The sequence below is a fragment of the Gymnodraco acuticeps genome, unplaced genomic scaffold (genome assembly GCF_902827175.1).
Source record: "Gymnodraco acuticeps unplaced genomic scaffold, fGymAcu1.1, whole genome shotgun sequence".
NCBI classification, from domain to species: Eukaryota; Metazoa; Chordata; class Actinopteri; order Perciformes; family Bathydraconidae; genus Gymnodraco; species Gymnodraco acuticeps.
In genome coordinates, this window is record NW_022990459.1 from 3,719,144 (window position 1) to 3,736,367 (window position 17,224).

The following is a 17,224-nucleotide window of genomic DNA, read 5'->3' on the forward strand; positions in this document are numbered from 1 at the left end:
TTTAGTGAGTCCAGTCATAATTACGCAGACCAAAGATGAAGCAGAGCTGCCAGAGATCTACACTTTTGGACACGAATTTTCATTTTTGGGTGTAAAAGCCATATAAGTTTGGTGACCTACATGGAATAAATTGTATACACATTCGCCCAGTGATAGTCAGCCAGTCGTAACTTATTTCCCCTCTTATCTCCTTGCCTTTAACTAGGAGAAGCTGGTGTGAAAGTCTCGCTTGGTAAATTAATACTGATAGTAGGAGTGGGGGGCTTAGGGTTTAGTGAAGTGACACCCTGCCTTTTACGCTGGGGGTCATAGAGGAAAAACACTAAGCTGGGAGTTATCCCGCTAATACACAGGCACTGCAGCTTCTGAATCACAACTCCAATCACGCTGCTGACGCTAGGCGAAGGGCCAACTCTTCAACAGCCGTGGCACCCAGAGGACACCCCAGGAATTCCGATCCATTACGCCCCCAGCCCCATCAAAGGGACGCTGGGATTCGGGATGCCAAATCCGCACCAGATGCTCACTGTTGGATTTCACTAAGATGCACTGCAGGGCGAGTGTCAGAGGGGCCGATGTCTGCGATGTGGGCAGCGAATCCCACGCCAGTACGCCTCATTCACACTGTGTTTATTTGTCCCATGAACACAATGGAGAGGGAAACAAAGCAAAAATAATGTCGCACTTGGCTCAACTCTGGATAAATAAATACAAACCCAAATGGAGAAATTATCCGAAGTTGGAGGCAGGAGGTCCAAAACAAATGTTCCAGTGGATCACCTGTAGATTAACCTAGCTCACCAGGTTAACAAAAACTGATTATGGTGGTTAAAAGCAATGTGTTCCAGGTCCTCTTCAGAAGAGAGTAACTGTTGTAGATTTCCCTATTTTTTTTGTGGCATTTTTACAATTAACCAACCAACTTTGGAAGCACATTCTGACATCAATGTGCATGTAAAACAGGTTTTATTTCCGGTAAATAGAGGCAAATATACCTATCTATGTTGCCTTTTAGTTGTTAGCATGTTCATAAAGCCGTGGTTATTGGGTTTCCCCCACGAGTTTACAAGTAGGTTGAAGACCTTCCAGTTCTGCCACGTTCTGTAAGAATGTGTAAATGTAGTGCCTTAGTCACTTCAATGTGTAACTCAATTCAAGAGACTTTATCAAAAATGCTTGCCTACATTATGTGTATATGTTCAAATACATGTATGGGCTGATAGAAATTGGTATTGGCCTCCAAAGACTGATGTTAGTAAAACTCTTGTTTCACATGCCTCTGCAGAATGAGGCAGCCTTACAGTCAGAGATAGATGCTTTGCTTAAGGTCGTGCCATCACTTAAAACCCAGCTTTCCATTGTTCCTGATGATGCATGGTGAATCTCAGGGCTTCCTATTTGTTCTTCCAGTGAATCCTCAATATGTTATAGTTGGCTCAAACCTCATCCTTCCTCTGCAGTGCTGGGTTAGGATTCCCCTCTGGCTTTTAGAAAAAGAATGTCAAAAGTGTCAAGAGGACATAAATACAGAGTCCATACTGTGACTTTTACAATGTTTCCAACCGCTGCTTTTTATGTGAGGGGAAATAGAAAAATCACACCTCTGTGTCTGGCCTAAATATCCCCCCCCCCCCCCTCCGCTGGTTTTTGCCTGACTGTGCAGGTTTGCGTGCTGGCCCAGAATGACCCGCAGCCGTGGAGTTTCAGCCCCACTCTGCAGGGATTACACACAGATTAAAGAAGAGGCAAATCCCTCTCTCTCTTTCCCCGTTTTATTCCTTCACTGTGTATGTGTGTGCATTCCCACTGTAGCCTGCTGTGTGTGAGTGAGTAAGCAACTTAGTCAGCTTTTGCTTGGTAATTTTCTGGTTCACAGGCAAGGTTAAACCGGGCGAAATTGTAAAGAAAAATGTGTTTTTTTTACATCCTGACTATCAGACTCATGAAATATATTTATATAAATAATATGAGGTGCTGCTGACTCAACATTCTTATTTTCCTTAACGTTTTACCTTCTTCTTCAAGTCGTTCACCTGCAATTAATTCAATCAGTGTAAGTTGCTTAGAAGTAAGTCTTTAAATTAGCCAGGCTCTCGTGGGTGTGAACTAGTTAGCTGGGAGAGTGTGAGCACTAAATAAGTGAATAAATACTTTCTTCAGTGAATGAGCGCAACTATTCACAGATTACTGGAGGATTAATGAAGAGGCAGCACTTCCTCTTCCTCTGTGTATTTGTATTGTTCGTGTGTGTGCGTATGTGTTGCTCTGTGCGCACACTTCCTCGAGGCTCAAGTCATCAGCGTTGAAACAAATCCAAAAGCTCTCTCCCTCCCTCTCCGCGAGGATGTGTCGCCCTTATCATTCACTCGGCGTCTGCCAGTGTCGACAGGTGATGCCAAGCAGATGAATAGAGAAAATGCTCTTTGTTGCTCCTTATGCTCACCCCCCTTCTCTCTTTTTTTCTCTCTCTCTCCCCAGGCTGCTGTTTTGTCACGTTTTACACAAGGAAAGCTGCCCTTGAAGCCCAGAATGCACTGCATAACATAAAGACCTTAACAGGGGTGAGTGTTTGTCCTGGATTCTCCTCTGCCGACTTTTTCCTCTAATCACACACTTACAGCAGCACCCTGAGGCGGCCCCACCCCTGCACAACCTGTGTGTGTTTGTGCGTGTGTGTGTGTGTGTGTGTGTGAGAGAATACACTGGTATGAGCATCAGTGTCTTGCAGTGCATTTGCAAGCGAGTGAGTAAGTGAATACAAGCGTGTGAGCAGGTGAGCTACTGGCTGCAGGTGTGAGTTTGTCAAACAATTTAGCCCATGATAAGGGTTTTTTAAGTTGAAGGATGGAGGAATTCCTTTTAGCTGCTTCACTTCTAGGTTTCTGATATTGTCGTGTTGGCTCACTCTCGCAGTTTCCTGGCTTACTGGGATACTAAAACTGAGCCTTAAAGTGAAAACACTCTAGTATGTTCTTTTTCATTTCAAACCTTTATTTAGACAGATAAATCCCATTGAGATCATTGATCTCTTTTTCAAGGGAGACCTGCTCAAGTAGTTCCACATGAAACATAAAAACATAAATAGAACAACAAAAGGACATCATACAGCATCATTTACATAATTATCTACATAAACAGGTACCAATAGCTTCCGATTGACTAGCATCCAACCGAGCTTTAAAAACATTTAGTGGCACCAGATTGTTCTGTGTCCTTAGTTAATTTGTCAAACAAAGCGCAAATAATTAAAAAGATTAATGTGCCTGCTTCAGTCATAGTCTCCATATATTGTACATGATGACTACAACTCGTCAAATATTTAGTATCAGTACTGTTATTGTATAGTAGCCCTTTTTAATTTCACGGATGGGGTCAGACAGTAGGACGAATCTCTGAAAAACATTAGTTTAGGAAACATATCTTTACAATAATATCTTTAGAACATGTTTTCCAAATGTGTTTTTTGGAACCACCCATCCATCCCAACCTGATTTGGTTTACAAATTGAGTGCACTAAGTACAGTGCACGTCTCTTAATGTATGACTGTGAACAGTGCGTGAGATCAGCCTGTGAAAGGACCTGAATTAACGCCAGCTAGCTTCAAATGGTATCATTGAGACCCTGCTCTACAGCACAATTAGAGTTTATAAGCACTTTAAGAATTGTGTGTTTGTGTGCGTGCTAATCTGGAAACGTGCACACGAGCTTGCCTCCAAAGCCAGGTGTTGATGCTGTGGCATTGCCTTTCTTTCATGCTGTCTGCTCTTCTATTGTTGCCCAGGAGAGCAATATAGGAAGTGTTTGCTCGTGCTTTCTCTCTCTTAGCCCTGGGTGGATATTTAGAGGCCCCTTAGATCCCCTCTGCTATGGCTATTGGCTGCTTCCCCGCCTCTCCTCTTGGCTGCGCCGGCTAACTGGAATCTCATCAGTTGAGCGCCTTTGCTTCTGTGGGTTGGATCAGCGGATAGCCCTCCTGGGCAGGACAGGGTGGATACTGTGAATCCCAAAAGAGCCGTACGCAGGATTTGTGCTCGGGTTCCTGATTTTCCGAGTTCAAACGTGTTGTTTTTGCACAGAGTCACCGTGTTAATTGCTGGTGGAAGAAGAATGTGGTTTGTGTTCCTGTGCCGTGAGAGTTAGTCACTTATCCCTTGTTGGAGGTGTGAAGCAGCCCTGGGGAGGACACATACTGCAGCACTTTCAGGATTATAGGAACATGAAATCGCCTTCGTCTCCACCATAAAACCCTTCCTCCCTCTGCTCCGTCTGGTCATCACTCCTACTCACTAGCTTCTCTCCTGCGGCATCTCTATCTGGTTCTTATTTGTGGGGCTCTTTCTTTGTCTGGTACTAGCACATCTTAGTTTAGTTAATTTTTTTTTCTTTTTTCGAGCGTGTAAAACCAAAGAAAATACAAATGAAACAAAAGATGATACAGACATGATACATTACAAATTAATGCAATAACAAAACGAAATATTTAATTAATAATTGAATAATAGTATCATTGTCTGATATCAATAAACAACAAAGCTTTAGCTAATTACACGTCCGAAAAGGGGTCGGAAGAAGTTTACACTTATTTAATCCGACCCCTTCTCGCTTTTAAAAAAAAAAAATGTGTTTGTTTTACATCTTAATATATGTTAACATACAATATAAATGTATACTTTAACCTTGAATAATTTATATAATCATTCATATAATATAAACAGGCAAGTTAGGAGAATGGTCTCTATATGTATATATATATATATATATATATATATATATATATATATATATACACATATGTACATACACAAATTCATACAAACACAAATTCATAAATAGAATACAAAACAAGAATATAAACAGTTATGGTTTAGCAGTTTCCTCCCTGTACTGTACCTTGTGAGAATTGTGGCTTTATACCTCTTTTTGAATAGTTTGATGTTTGGACATCCCTTTAGCTCCTCACTCAAATTGATCTTGATTGTCAAGGAACAATAGAGTGCTGCATAGGGCATAGATTGATTTGACTGATATTGCAATGGAGATCATTCATGATATTGGAGGGATTGATCATTTTGGAATCAATAATATTCATTATATATATGAAATGATTATGGTGGGATTTTTTATTTTTTTTTAAAGGATCTGTACCAGACAAACATATGTTGTCGAGTAGAAAACGACTTGTAGGCCGGGATATAGCTGCAGATCCACAATAGTGCAATCAAAATGATATTTGAACACATATTTAAGCCTTTAACAAATATTGTGCATCAAGCTATTTCAGTATTGCTCTTTTCCATATTGCGATTTGGTTCAGATATTAAAAAAAAGGTGCAATCCTAGTGCTGCATTTGGTCAAAAATAAACAGTTTTAGTGGTGCTTAAGTAAAGAAATATAAGGAGGTCTTCAGGGAAAGGGTATGGAAACACAATCATTCGGGGACCATGTTTTAAGTCTGAAAAGCATCCGTTATTTCATTTGGATTGCAGTTGCTTGCGAGGCTAGTATCAGAGTGGGACAGATCAAAGGGTTCCTTAATCTTTAACAACTATAATTAAATGCAAGGATTTTGTTAATGTTATTAAGTTTGCTACAACTGAGAGGTTCCTTCCCAGCTCCCTCTCAGGTCTGTTTGTATCATGAAAGGCAATACCCAAGCTTGTTCTAATAAACCTGGTATTGATCATAACCATGATTTACTGTATGTATGAAAGGTTTACACATCAAAGTAAGAAACCTCAGGTCTCAGCTTTGAGATGAAATGCTTTATGGAGTGTTGAGTGTCCAGTAAACTCCCTTTTATTCTTGGCATTGCTGAAAAGCTTCTGAGAGCAGAGACTGTCCATTAAAACCCGGACGACATTGATCAACAGCACAATATGTACTTTATTAAACCTTCATCCAATTCATCATGTGGGAACTGGATTACACTGACTGGCTGACATCCCATTTTTAATAAGCGTGCGAGTATTGATAGACGGATATACACCGGCACTGAGGAGGAGCATTAAATACAGTACACTAGCAAAACACTGAATCAATAGTGGCATAATGACACTGCGGAAGGTTATACATCATTTTTGTTTTAATTCATATCAGCATAAAATAAAAAGGGGCAGGAAAGGGAAAGGTTAGAAGATAGAATGTTATGGAGATAGTGAATTAATTTTAAGACAAAAGGGAGAGGGAGGAATTGAACGGGAATGATGGGCAGATGGACAGGAAAAAGATGAATAAAGCTCTCCAGCACGCTCCAGGGCAAAGCAATAAACGGGCCGCAGTTAAAAACCAATAGCTGCTTATTAACTTCCCCACTCTCCTGGCTTGTAAAGAGCCAGCAGAACAATGTTTGTATTGGCACCCTTCCCCTCCCTCGCCCTATCTCTCCTCCCAAACCTAAAGGGGGACATACAATCAGAGTGGAAAGCTGGGCGGGGGCCAAATTGGAGAAATACAGGGGCATTGCACCAGCCGGCAGCCATGTTGGTTCAGGGCAGGCACATTTGAACGGCTGCCATTTTTTAGGAGGGCATTAAGGGAAGCGGACTGTGGTTAATGTGATAAATCTGTCCCTGTGCGCCGCTGACGAGAGTGAAGGATGGAGATTCAGGTTTTTCTCACAGGGTGACACGCAGGAAGGAATCAGCAGCAGACATTATCTCCTGCTGCTGCTCCGCCTCTTCACATCTCTCTCCATCTCTCTCCAGCTGTCTGTGCTGAAGCTTTATCAGCCGCCCGACAGTGCACCTTTCCCAAACGTATGCATACGTGATGTAACGCATGCATAAAGTGTATATTCAATAACACACATTCGTCTCATACTTCAGTGATACAGTTAAGTTGTCAAAATGTGTACAGGCCAGAAGAGGAGCTGGATTATGCTTTGCTAATGGTTCTTAAATGATTTAAAGAAACTGCCTACTTTTTTCTTTTTAAATATGGTCCTGCCACTGCTAAAAGTGTCTCTGTTATTAAAACACATTTAGACATTTCATTTCAGTGTCAAGTAAACAAAGTTGTCTTGTGATGAGTGACACACAAGAATATTGAAGTTGATAAAAGTTAAAACGCGATTATGACGTCTATGTAAACTCATTTGGAGGTCAGGGCAGGGGAGGGTATAACGTTTGAATTATAAGATTCCTTATTGATTCAAAACTTCCAAACATCCATTTTTAAAACGTTTGTTTCTACACAGAACATTGGTAATTCTGCTGATGTTCAGTCACCCTTCACACCAAAGCATTGACATTGTGGTGTGGTTTGTTAAAACAATCCTAGAGAATACCACTTTTAGAGTTCTATTTTGTGCAAAATTAGCATTTTAGATAATATTTTCCGTAATAAAAAGTAGAATGAATCCATGTGACATGGAGTGTTTTCAATGAAGCAAAGAAAACAGCTTTCACTGAAGTTGTTTCTAATGACCTGCTAATGAAGCTCTGGGGGGGGTCGGAGACTAAGTGTGTGTGTCTGTGTGTGTTGCCTGGAGAGCTGTGTGTTCATCTCTCCAACTCTAATAGCACTAGTGAGGTCTAAATATGCACACACACACACACACACACACACACACACACACACACACACACACACACACACACACACACACACACACACACACACACACAACCCAAACCATAACCCATCTATCGACGAAAAACATGGCCTGTACCCCTGGAGCGATTTAAAGCAATAAGACCCAATCCCTGCTGCATGGGCTGATCCACAACCCTGCATGACTTTGTAACACACACACACACACACACACACACACACACACACACACACACACACACACACACACACACACACCACACACACACACACACACACACACCACACACACACACACACACTTTTATGTGCACACAAGCATACTGTATGCCCCGGCACATTCTGAGTTTATTACATTTGTTCTTTTGCACCCCCTTTTTATTTCTTGTTTTCCACCCTCATGATCCACTCGAGACACAACACACGCTGAGTTTCACACACATGCTGAGACACACAAACACACACACACACACACACACACACACACACACACACACACACACACACACACACACACACACACACCAATAACAAAAACATAACACACAGCGAGTTAAAGCCTGTCAGCCAGGCTGTCAGACAAGGTTGTTTGAGATTTTCCACTAAATTGAACTCATTCATTAGTGGCTGACAGATGTCTAAATGCCCGGTATCTCTCCTCTTTCTTTCCACACACACACACACACACACACACACACACACACACACACACACACACACACACACACACACACACACACCCGGCGCCCACCAAGAGGGCCCCGAGGCCACTGTTCTCCGTCTGAAGCTGGGTGGAGGGTGGAGGGTGGAGGGTGGAGGAGATGGAAGGATGGATGGAGGGGTGCGAGCTAATCTAGGACGTGTCCTCTGGAGCACCCTCCAGCCTGGAGAAGTTCACTCCTTTATCGCCGATTTTCTTTCTTTTCTCACTCCCTCGACCTCTTGCCCTCCCGGCATCCTCACCCTCTATCTCTCTTTCTCTCTTTTGTCCTGTTGAATTTCTCCTTCCATCTTTCTCCCTTTTCATTTCTCTCTTTCTCTTTTGTGAGGAGGGATGAAAAGCTCTTTGATTCACAGTTTCTCTCAAGGATATTTCTTTTCTGACAGTAAGGCTGCGGGGAGGAGGAGGGAGGGTGATCAGGGTTTTTGAAGGGGTGTGTGGATGGCGTGGGGTGGGGGGCGACGTAGATTGTGTTGGAGGCTTCAGACGCGATCAGTTGAGCCCCGTCCTCCATGTGGGCGGATCAGAGCGTTTGTCGAGCGCCAAGCTTGATAAGAAGCGTGGGGCTCATTAAAAGCTACCGTCGTACTGAGACCACACACACACACACACACACACACACAGGTCCCCACCTCCCTTACCTTTCTGCTGGTGAGATAATTAGTGACGCTCCACTGCCAGAATACAAGGCGCAACAATGTGCTCGTGCAACCGGAGGCACATGAAAGGCCGCTCATCAAAGCAAGGTTAAGGTTTAAAAAGCAGCAATTTATAATCCAAAGACATAAGTCATTTAATCTGTCATTTATTATTTCAAGTTAGTGGACAGGGCTAGAGACAGAAGCACTGACTGTAAGTGATAATGTGTATTATCATTTTCACTGATGTGAGAAATCGTTTTCTTTCATGCAAAAGCCCCTGTGGTCTGAAGAGTGCGACTGTTCCCGCCTTTGAAGGGAACTAGTGAGCATGCTTGAGAAATATTAAAGAACTGTGGCTCCTCGCAGTGTGTACTATAAGTCTAAATCTTATTTAATTTCACTGGTGACATTCATTTTTGAAAGTTAAGCATTTATCTAAGAAGACTTGATCCACAACTTAGGGTTAAACTACTACTTTCAAAACATTATCTTTACACAAGAACCTAGATATTATTGCTGATGGACAGTAATCCTACACGCCAAGTCACATTTTTATTAAAGGTCACCTATTATGCAAAATCCACTTTTTCATGTATTTTCTACATAAACGTGTGTCCCCTCTGTGTGAAGAGATTATGGAAGTTTCAGGAAAAAAGATTCTCTCTCTTTTTGTCCTGATCCATTTCTATAAAAACCTGTCTGAAAATGAGCTGATCAGATTTTGGCCACTTTATGATGTCATAACGAATTTTTGGCTTGTTTAACCATTAGCCAATCAGCAACCAAGGTAACCCCCCCACCCCCTGACCTTATCACCTGAATCTCCTCCTAGAGTGGGGAGGGGCTCCTGATTTTCATCTAAAGTAACAGACAGAGAATCAGCACTTTTGAAACAGGGCTGAAACAGAGGGGATTATGGGATGCTGCAATGATCTTTTTGATATTTGGAGCCAAACACTTCAGAGACCTGTTTTGTAAATATTCGAGGCCTATAATATATTGATGAAAAATAGTATAATAGGAGACCTTTAAAAGTCCTAGTATGATTGATGGAAAAATCACAAAACCACCAGTTATTTCGTGTACAATTCATTTTTCAAACAATACGTTCAGTCATTCAGTCTGGAACTGCTACCCCCGCGACCCGACCACGGATAAGCGGGAGAAGATGGATGGACGTTCAGTCAAAACAAAAAATACTTAAAAGATGTACCTATTGTTTGGTTTATTCTGGATTATTAAGCATTAACAATATCATACATCCTATAGTGTCCTGAATCCCCAAATGTCCTCCCAGTTTACTCTTTATCTCTTGAAATCAACTGTGAATTATGTTGAGTTTCATCGACTCATATGGTGTGTAGATCCCATCTTGTATTTTGGAAGATAAAGAAGTGTTCTGCACAGAAATGGCTGTTTTTATTCAGACATAAAAGCGTCTCAGACAGCATTTAGACCACCAGACACTGACAGTCTCAGCAGATACCTGATGCGAGTGGAATCCGATCCAAACAGCATTTCACAATTCAATAACACCTTCTGAATATAATCAAAACAAATCCATCATCGCAACGGCGCAACGGCGCAAGCAAGACAAATAAAGGGCAGCAGCAGCAGCCCCTTTTATCAGCTAACTGATACCTGGGCTTCCCCTCAAGGGTGCACAAGTGTATATTTTCGGTAGAGCTTGATAGCAGTTCAGTGAGGGGAGGAAAGCTTCATGTCCACAGCCTGTCAGTCCATGTGTGTTGTTTGTTCAGATGTGAGCCTATTACACATATCGCTGCTCTATCACAATAGCTCTCCACGCCGCACTTAAGCAGCAGACTGGCAGGAAAAAAGAGACGAGGTAAATGCTACTGACTGATTTACTCTGCGGCCACTTTAAGTTTCCGCAGACAAGCCCTCGTAAAAATCTGACCACCGTAACCGCCAGAGGAGCTGGGAAATACTTTTGGGTGGGGCTAAGCCCGAAACGGCGGAAATGCAGCAGTGTAGGATATTAAATCTATCATGTACTAAGCCATGTGTCATCAAACATTCATGTGTTATAGCCTGGAGGATATTATGCAACAAGCTGAAAGGTTAGACCTCGAACAAGCGGCGGGTTATGAAAAGGCTGACAGCTGACCAACACACACACACACACACACACACACACACACACACACACACACACACACACACACACACACACACACACACACACACACACACACACACACACACACACACGCACACACGCACACAGACACCAGTGTTTTAAATGTTTCACCGTTAAATAATTCAAGTCCCCAAAGACGATTAATTTTTTTCGACGCCACACACACATAGTACACGCGACCGTTCCCACAGCGGTGTCATTACAGGAGCTCATTATCGAAATCAATTCAATTAAAGGCTGTAATTGCTTAGTGTAGTGGAACCCAAATGCTGAAAAACAAAAACAGGGCTGAAGGAAGAAAAACCTCATCGATGCGCCGAGTGTTCTTTATTTAAGGAAGGAAATATGAATAGCTTGTTTCAATTAAACTTCCCTAACTCCTCTTTTCTCTCCGAGTTTGTAGCAGCGTTTAAACATATTGATTCAGCGGGAGGGAGGGGGGGGGGGGGGCGGTGGCTAACTATGTTAAACACTTAGAGTAGTTAGTGTGGAGATGCCACGCAGCATAGCTAATGCCAAATCCCTCAATCATTCAGCTCACACACGCGCGCGCTGGGTTAATTGTTTACCGAGCTAAATGAAGTGGGGATAATGTAGGCTAACTGCGCGCTAAGCACTTCTAAGACAGGGGATATTGTAAAGGACAATTTGATTTAAAGTGGTTTGTTTGCTGAAAGGAGAGGGGGAATTAAAGTCACTCTTTATCTGTATCAAGGTGTTTGTCAGAGGGATGTGCTGAAGCAGAGTTTGTAATGTGTCAAGTGTGTGTACAGCTTGTGTTTTAGCATATGGGGAAACCCACCTGAAGTTTACTTTTGTCTATGTGATGTACATTCAAGACTACATCATAGGAAACCAGGCACTTCAAACCATGATTTTTACTGATAGAAGTATAAGATTCATGCTTGCTGTTTTTTTTTTAAACACCAGGTGTGACAGACTTTAGGCCACTCATGTCGTCTTTATAGGAAGTTGAATCAAATTGCATATTCCCTGATCCCTAATCAATAAGAAAACCACCAACTAGCTGGAAACATGACACACCAAACAAATGTGGTTGCCATCTGGAAGTTTGGATCACTTTGAATGACTTTGTGTGCTGTTTATTTAACATAAATACTTAACACGCATCATGCACATCTTCCGGCGCAGACTGAAAACTCATCTCTTTCGACTCCACTTCGAGCGATAGAATTACTAACAAAGAACTGCTAACAGAGCACTTATATACTAATAAAGGACTGGCTTATCTAAAGCCAGTTGAGTAGCACTTGAAATGTTTTAGCTCTATGAAACCTGATGTACTTATATGATTCTGTTTTCTTCAAGATTGTATCTTCCTGGTCGAATGTACTTGTAAGTCGCTTTGAATAAAAGCATCAGCTAAATGCAATGTAATGTAATAAAGACCTGATATATCCTCATAAGAAAATGGAAATGTGTCTTTAAAGCCACCCTCAAGGAAACGCACAGTATAGAACGAAAACCACCACCAGTACACAGACAATAACTAGAAGTGTATTCACATTGTTATTCAGATTTCAAAATGCCCTTAAGTCATCCATTCTTCACCCTTCCATCAAGTTTCATGAAAATCTGGCCTATTTCAGTAAAACCCACACACTAGATCTAACACATAACATTTCTGGCGGTAATACAATGACATGACGAAAGATGAATATGGTAATTATAGCTGCAAATAAGATGGCAAAGTACAAAGTGTGTGTAAATACCATACCCACTGTTATAACTACAATATGTTAATTGTACTCATGTTATTCAAGCCCTGCCAATGACTGTAGCTTAGAAAGAAAAGCAAATCTACCACCAATCCAAAATCACTACTAAGCCCCCAAACACTACTTAATTTAGAAAATTGTTAAGACTGCAAAAGCTTCAGAAAGGTGTCTTTATTTCTTCTTCCTAAGTGGAATTTGTCAATGAGTGTTATATAAGAACACAGGTGATGCGTTTTTTTCAGTGTTTTGCCGAAGATCACTGTCTAGAGGTCATGTGTGTGTGTGGCAGGTCGTATGGTCCCGGTCACTGATATTGAATCCCGACTGCGAGGGCCATCTGCCTGACTTTGACCCAGCAGCTCACCGTCACACCTTCAGAGGCGAGGGCGGAGAAAGAGAGTGTGTGTGTGCAGCCATGTGCATATGTGTGTGTGTGTGTGTGTGTGTGTGTGTGTGTGTGTGTGTGTGTGTGTGTGTGTGTGTGTGTGTGTGTGTGTGTGTGTGTGTGTGTGTGTGTGTGTGTGTGTGTGTGTGTGTGTGTGTGTGTGTGTGTGTCCCAGACAGAGAGAGACGCTGGTGTTTGGTGCCATACAGTATGTGCACTCTCTGGTTTCTGGCACACACACTCTGGTCATGTGAAGTTGGCCGTTGCTTTGAAGGTGCTGGCAAAGGGCACACACACACACACACACACACACACACACACACTCCTTACACACTCATCCTATTCCCAGCGTGAGCCTGGAGTTAGTCCGGTGGCTCCAGGAGACGTCGACCTCTGAACTTTAAAGCATGGGGGCACTTCTGGAAGACGTCGGCGGGCATTTGGAGCCAACGGGGGATCACGTTAACCCCGGAGCTGCAGTTAACATTTAGGAAGTGTCCAGTTTCCTGCACTCAATGTACCAAGGGGGGTATTTTATTGGGGGAGGGTTACTTAGCACATATCGCCAGGATAGGTTGCTCGGAGTCTGTACATGATGGGGGGCATAAATATAAACAAGGTTGAAAGGGAAAGAGGGTGGTTAGCGGGTGTCAGATAGTCCTACATGTAGATACTTTGCCTCTGAAAGGAACTAGAGACACTGTCCTGTAACTGGAAACTCGTCAAATCCGTCCTCTGATCCCTCCGGTGTGATGTGGACCTCGTGCTTCCCTTCGTCTGGCTTTTAACTGATATAAATATCCTCTGGTGATTCGATAAGCTCTTCTTGCAAGGTGACAATTTTGACTTGTCATGCTCGCAGACAAATTAAAGCTCAATTACTCGAATATTTCATATTAATAGAGAGCACTGTGAGAAATGAAGCGATAATCCCAGAGTGACAACCAGCGGCTAAAAGTGAAGAAAGGAAATGTGTTGCATTTATATACAGCATTTATTTTGTGTATAGTCTTTTAAGCACTTTATAACACAAGCCAGCAGTCGCACATATTTTTCTGCGTAAGAGATTTTTGCGCCCTTTTGTAATTAGTTTTGATTAGATAAGATTTGCCATGTATTTATTCTTTAGAAAATAAAATATACAGAGAAAGTTAGAATACACTTTAATAGAACAACCACTTTTACTACTAAACTAGTACAATTCAATATACAAACATAGGATATACATACATTATTCAAGTGTGTAAGTTGCATTTTTTTTATTCAAATGAAATATACTTTGTTATTATTGGGTCTTAAATATGTTATACGAAATTATTACAAATCTGATACGATGCTTGAATATTGTACATTTGTCCTGAGGGATGAGTATAATCTATTTACACTTACACTACATATCCGTGCAGCCAGAGTTGTAGCTATTAAATTACGAGTACATTCATGAAAAAATATGTTTTTAGCCTCTTCAATAAAAAGGACATTATGAAGCTCTCAGTCAGGAAGAAGGAACGAACTCCGCTTATATAACAACTTGAACAAAATCAGAACCCCCCCCCCCCCCCCCCCCTCGTTTGTAAGATGAATAAAGTCATTAAGTAAAATGTGATTTCGACATGAATAAGCAAAACACTCACCGCTGACTCTTGTGTAGCTGCTGCTCCACCAACTCTATAAATCCAAATTAAACAATTGTATAGCAGGCTAATAAATGTAACACATTGCTTTGCAGTAATTGTAGAGCTGTAGAAAGGACTTGTTATTCTCAGAAAAGTAGTTCCTAAAGAGTGGGACAACTTACCGTAGTGGTGTGAGTGAGGATTTTCATTTTGCATCTGTAATATGATTGTTAATCGATTTTCTAATGTCTCGCGTATTCCATGTGGTTTACAGCGAGCCTCTGTGATTACAACTGAAACACTGCAGCTTGTAATGCGGCAATTCAAGTGCTCCTTCCAAGATTAAAAAACGAATGGTGACACTTGAGGTGCACCGCAGACGCATTACGAGCAAATAATAAAGATTAAAGCTCAGACAAACTTCAACAACGTAATAATCGAAACATCAGGAAATGACATTCAATTTGAGTCCTTCTTGTTAACTGTACATCTGTCATCTAAAGTATTCAGCCTGGTTATTTTGTAAAGTCATGCTCTGGTTGATTAAGATTCATTAAAGATTCAAAGGTATTGCTTTATGCACAATTCCAATCTGACCCGTCTCCACCCAAACCTACAGCGAGTCTGCAATATGGCAAAATATGCAAAGAAACACAATGTTCATATAACGTTTTTTAAGATCTTTGTTTAATGCTTGCAAGCATGACGATTCCTCTCGAGTGCGTCCTGCTCTGTATGTGACAGGCTCTCTTATAGGAAGACATCAAAGATCACATGACACCACAACAACATTTGGGCCCAGGTGGTCGCCTTATCACAAATAAGCAAAACTCACACCCTACAAAGCACAATTAAGTGTCGCAGTCATAAAACCCTTCATCTTACCCTCGTGAACACAGACCAAATGTTCTTCTCATACATTAGGATTGAAAACACTTGGAAGGATACCACTTAGTTAAAAGTTACATTTCATTAGGATTACACTTTATTAAGCTTTAATACCATCATTTCCATAACACCTCCCTCACGTCAACCAGGTCACAAACACAGCTTCCATGAGACCCTCCCTCTCATCCACTGCCACTAAAACTCTCTTCCATGCCTTCATTACAACCCGACTGGATTACTGCAACAGCATTCTCTATGTTTCACACCCTCAATAAACTTCAATATATAAGCTCCGGGCCTGGGGGTGACAGGGTCTTTGCTGCAGCCCCCCCCCCACCCTCCCTCTGGAAGTCCCTCCCCCATTCAAAACTCACTTATTCACTCCAGCTTTCAATCTCTAATCCACAACCCCCCCATATTTTACTCCGCACTTGGATTACGATAATATGAAATGTATTGTATTGATCCCAAATTGGGAAATGGTTGCGTTGCAGTAGCATAGAAAAACAATACTGTAGTGCTTTTTTTATGTGGATTCTGTTATGGAAGGTAAACAGGAAGCAGAGCGGCCTCCTGACTAGACGGATACATTTGTGAAGCTAAATGCCAGCGCAGCATCATGCCGGCTGCACACATGGCTTTACGTGGAGAAGCTTTTGGTTTCTCTGTGCTTTTTTACGAGGCGAGCACTGAGTAGTTTTGCCGGGCTCCCGCTGAGCGCGTAATGAATGGCAGGCTGCGGCTGTGGGCCTGCCAGGCGAGAAGAAACAGCACTGTGGAATTGTGGGATAGCGAAGGAGAGTCTTGAGTTGTGGGTCCCGGCGGGAGCTTTCAGAGATCAAACACGTCGACAGCGCTGCCACCCGCCGGGCATTCTGGGTAGACAGACCTTAGGAGGAGACGCCTGAAAAGCAGAGAGCTGTTTGTGTGTGTGTATGTGTTTGGCAGCTTTTGGCTGTGTTTTTGAAGAGTGAATGATGGCAGCACGGAGGATGCTGTCGTGGCTTTTGTTTTCGTGTTTTCGCCGTTAGAGGACAAACTTTGAAATGGACTAACGAGAGCTGACTTGATGTGACTTCCAGGGTTTTGCTTTGACACGACTTTCCCTCTTTTGATGTGGCTCCAACACACACACACACACACACACACACACACACACACACACACACACACACACACACACACACACACACACACACACACACACACACACCTCATCCATGTCCCTCCATCTGTCCTTTCGTTAGTGATACTCCAGCCTGGGGGGTTGGTTCTCGAAGTGACCCTCTTCCCTTTCTCTCATCTGTTTCTCACATCTCTGTCACTGTCTGTTATTTCTTTCTTTGTTTTCTCCTCTCCATTTTCTGATGTTCTTTTATTTGAGATTCCTTTTGTCTTACCGTCTTGTCTAGACATCGTCATTTCTTCCTTTCTTTCCCCACGTAGACATTCATGGCTGATGCAATCACCAAAGTGCAAGTTAAAGCATTCAACCATTACATTTTAATTTCATTTTT

At 42.1% G+C, this 17,224-nt stretch overlaps 1 protein-coding gene across 24 annotated transcripts in view; it reads left to right on the forward strand.

Annotated features, from left to right (window-relative positions):
• The window catches only part of celf2 (cugbp, Elav-like family member 2), a 224,327-nt gene that overhangs the window by 140,767 nt on the left and 66,336 nt on the right, over positions 1-17,224 (forward strand). For all 24 annotated transcript variants that reach the window (XM_034225887.1, XM_034225894.1, XM_034225896.1 and 21 more), the window contains one exon: positions 2,479-2,561. In XM_034225887.1, coding sequence (XP_034081778.1) covers positions 2,479-2,561 — 83 coding nt within the window. The remainder of the gene's footprint in view (positions 1-2,478; positions 2,562-17,224) is intronic.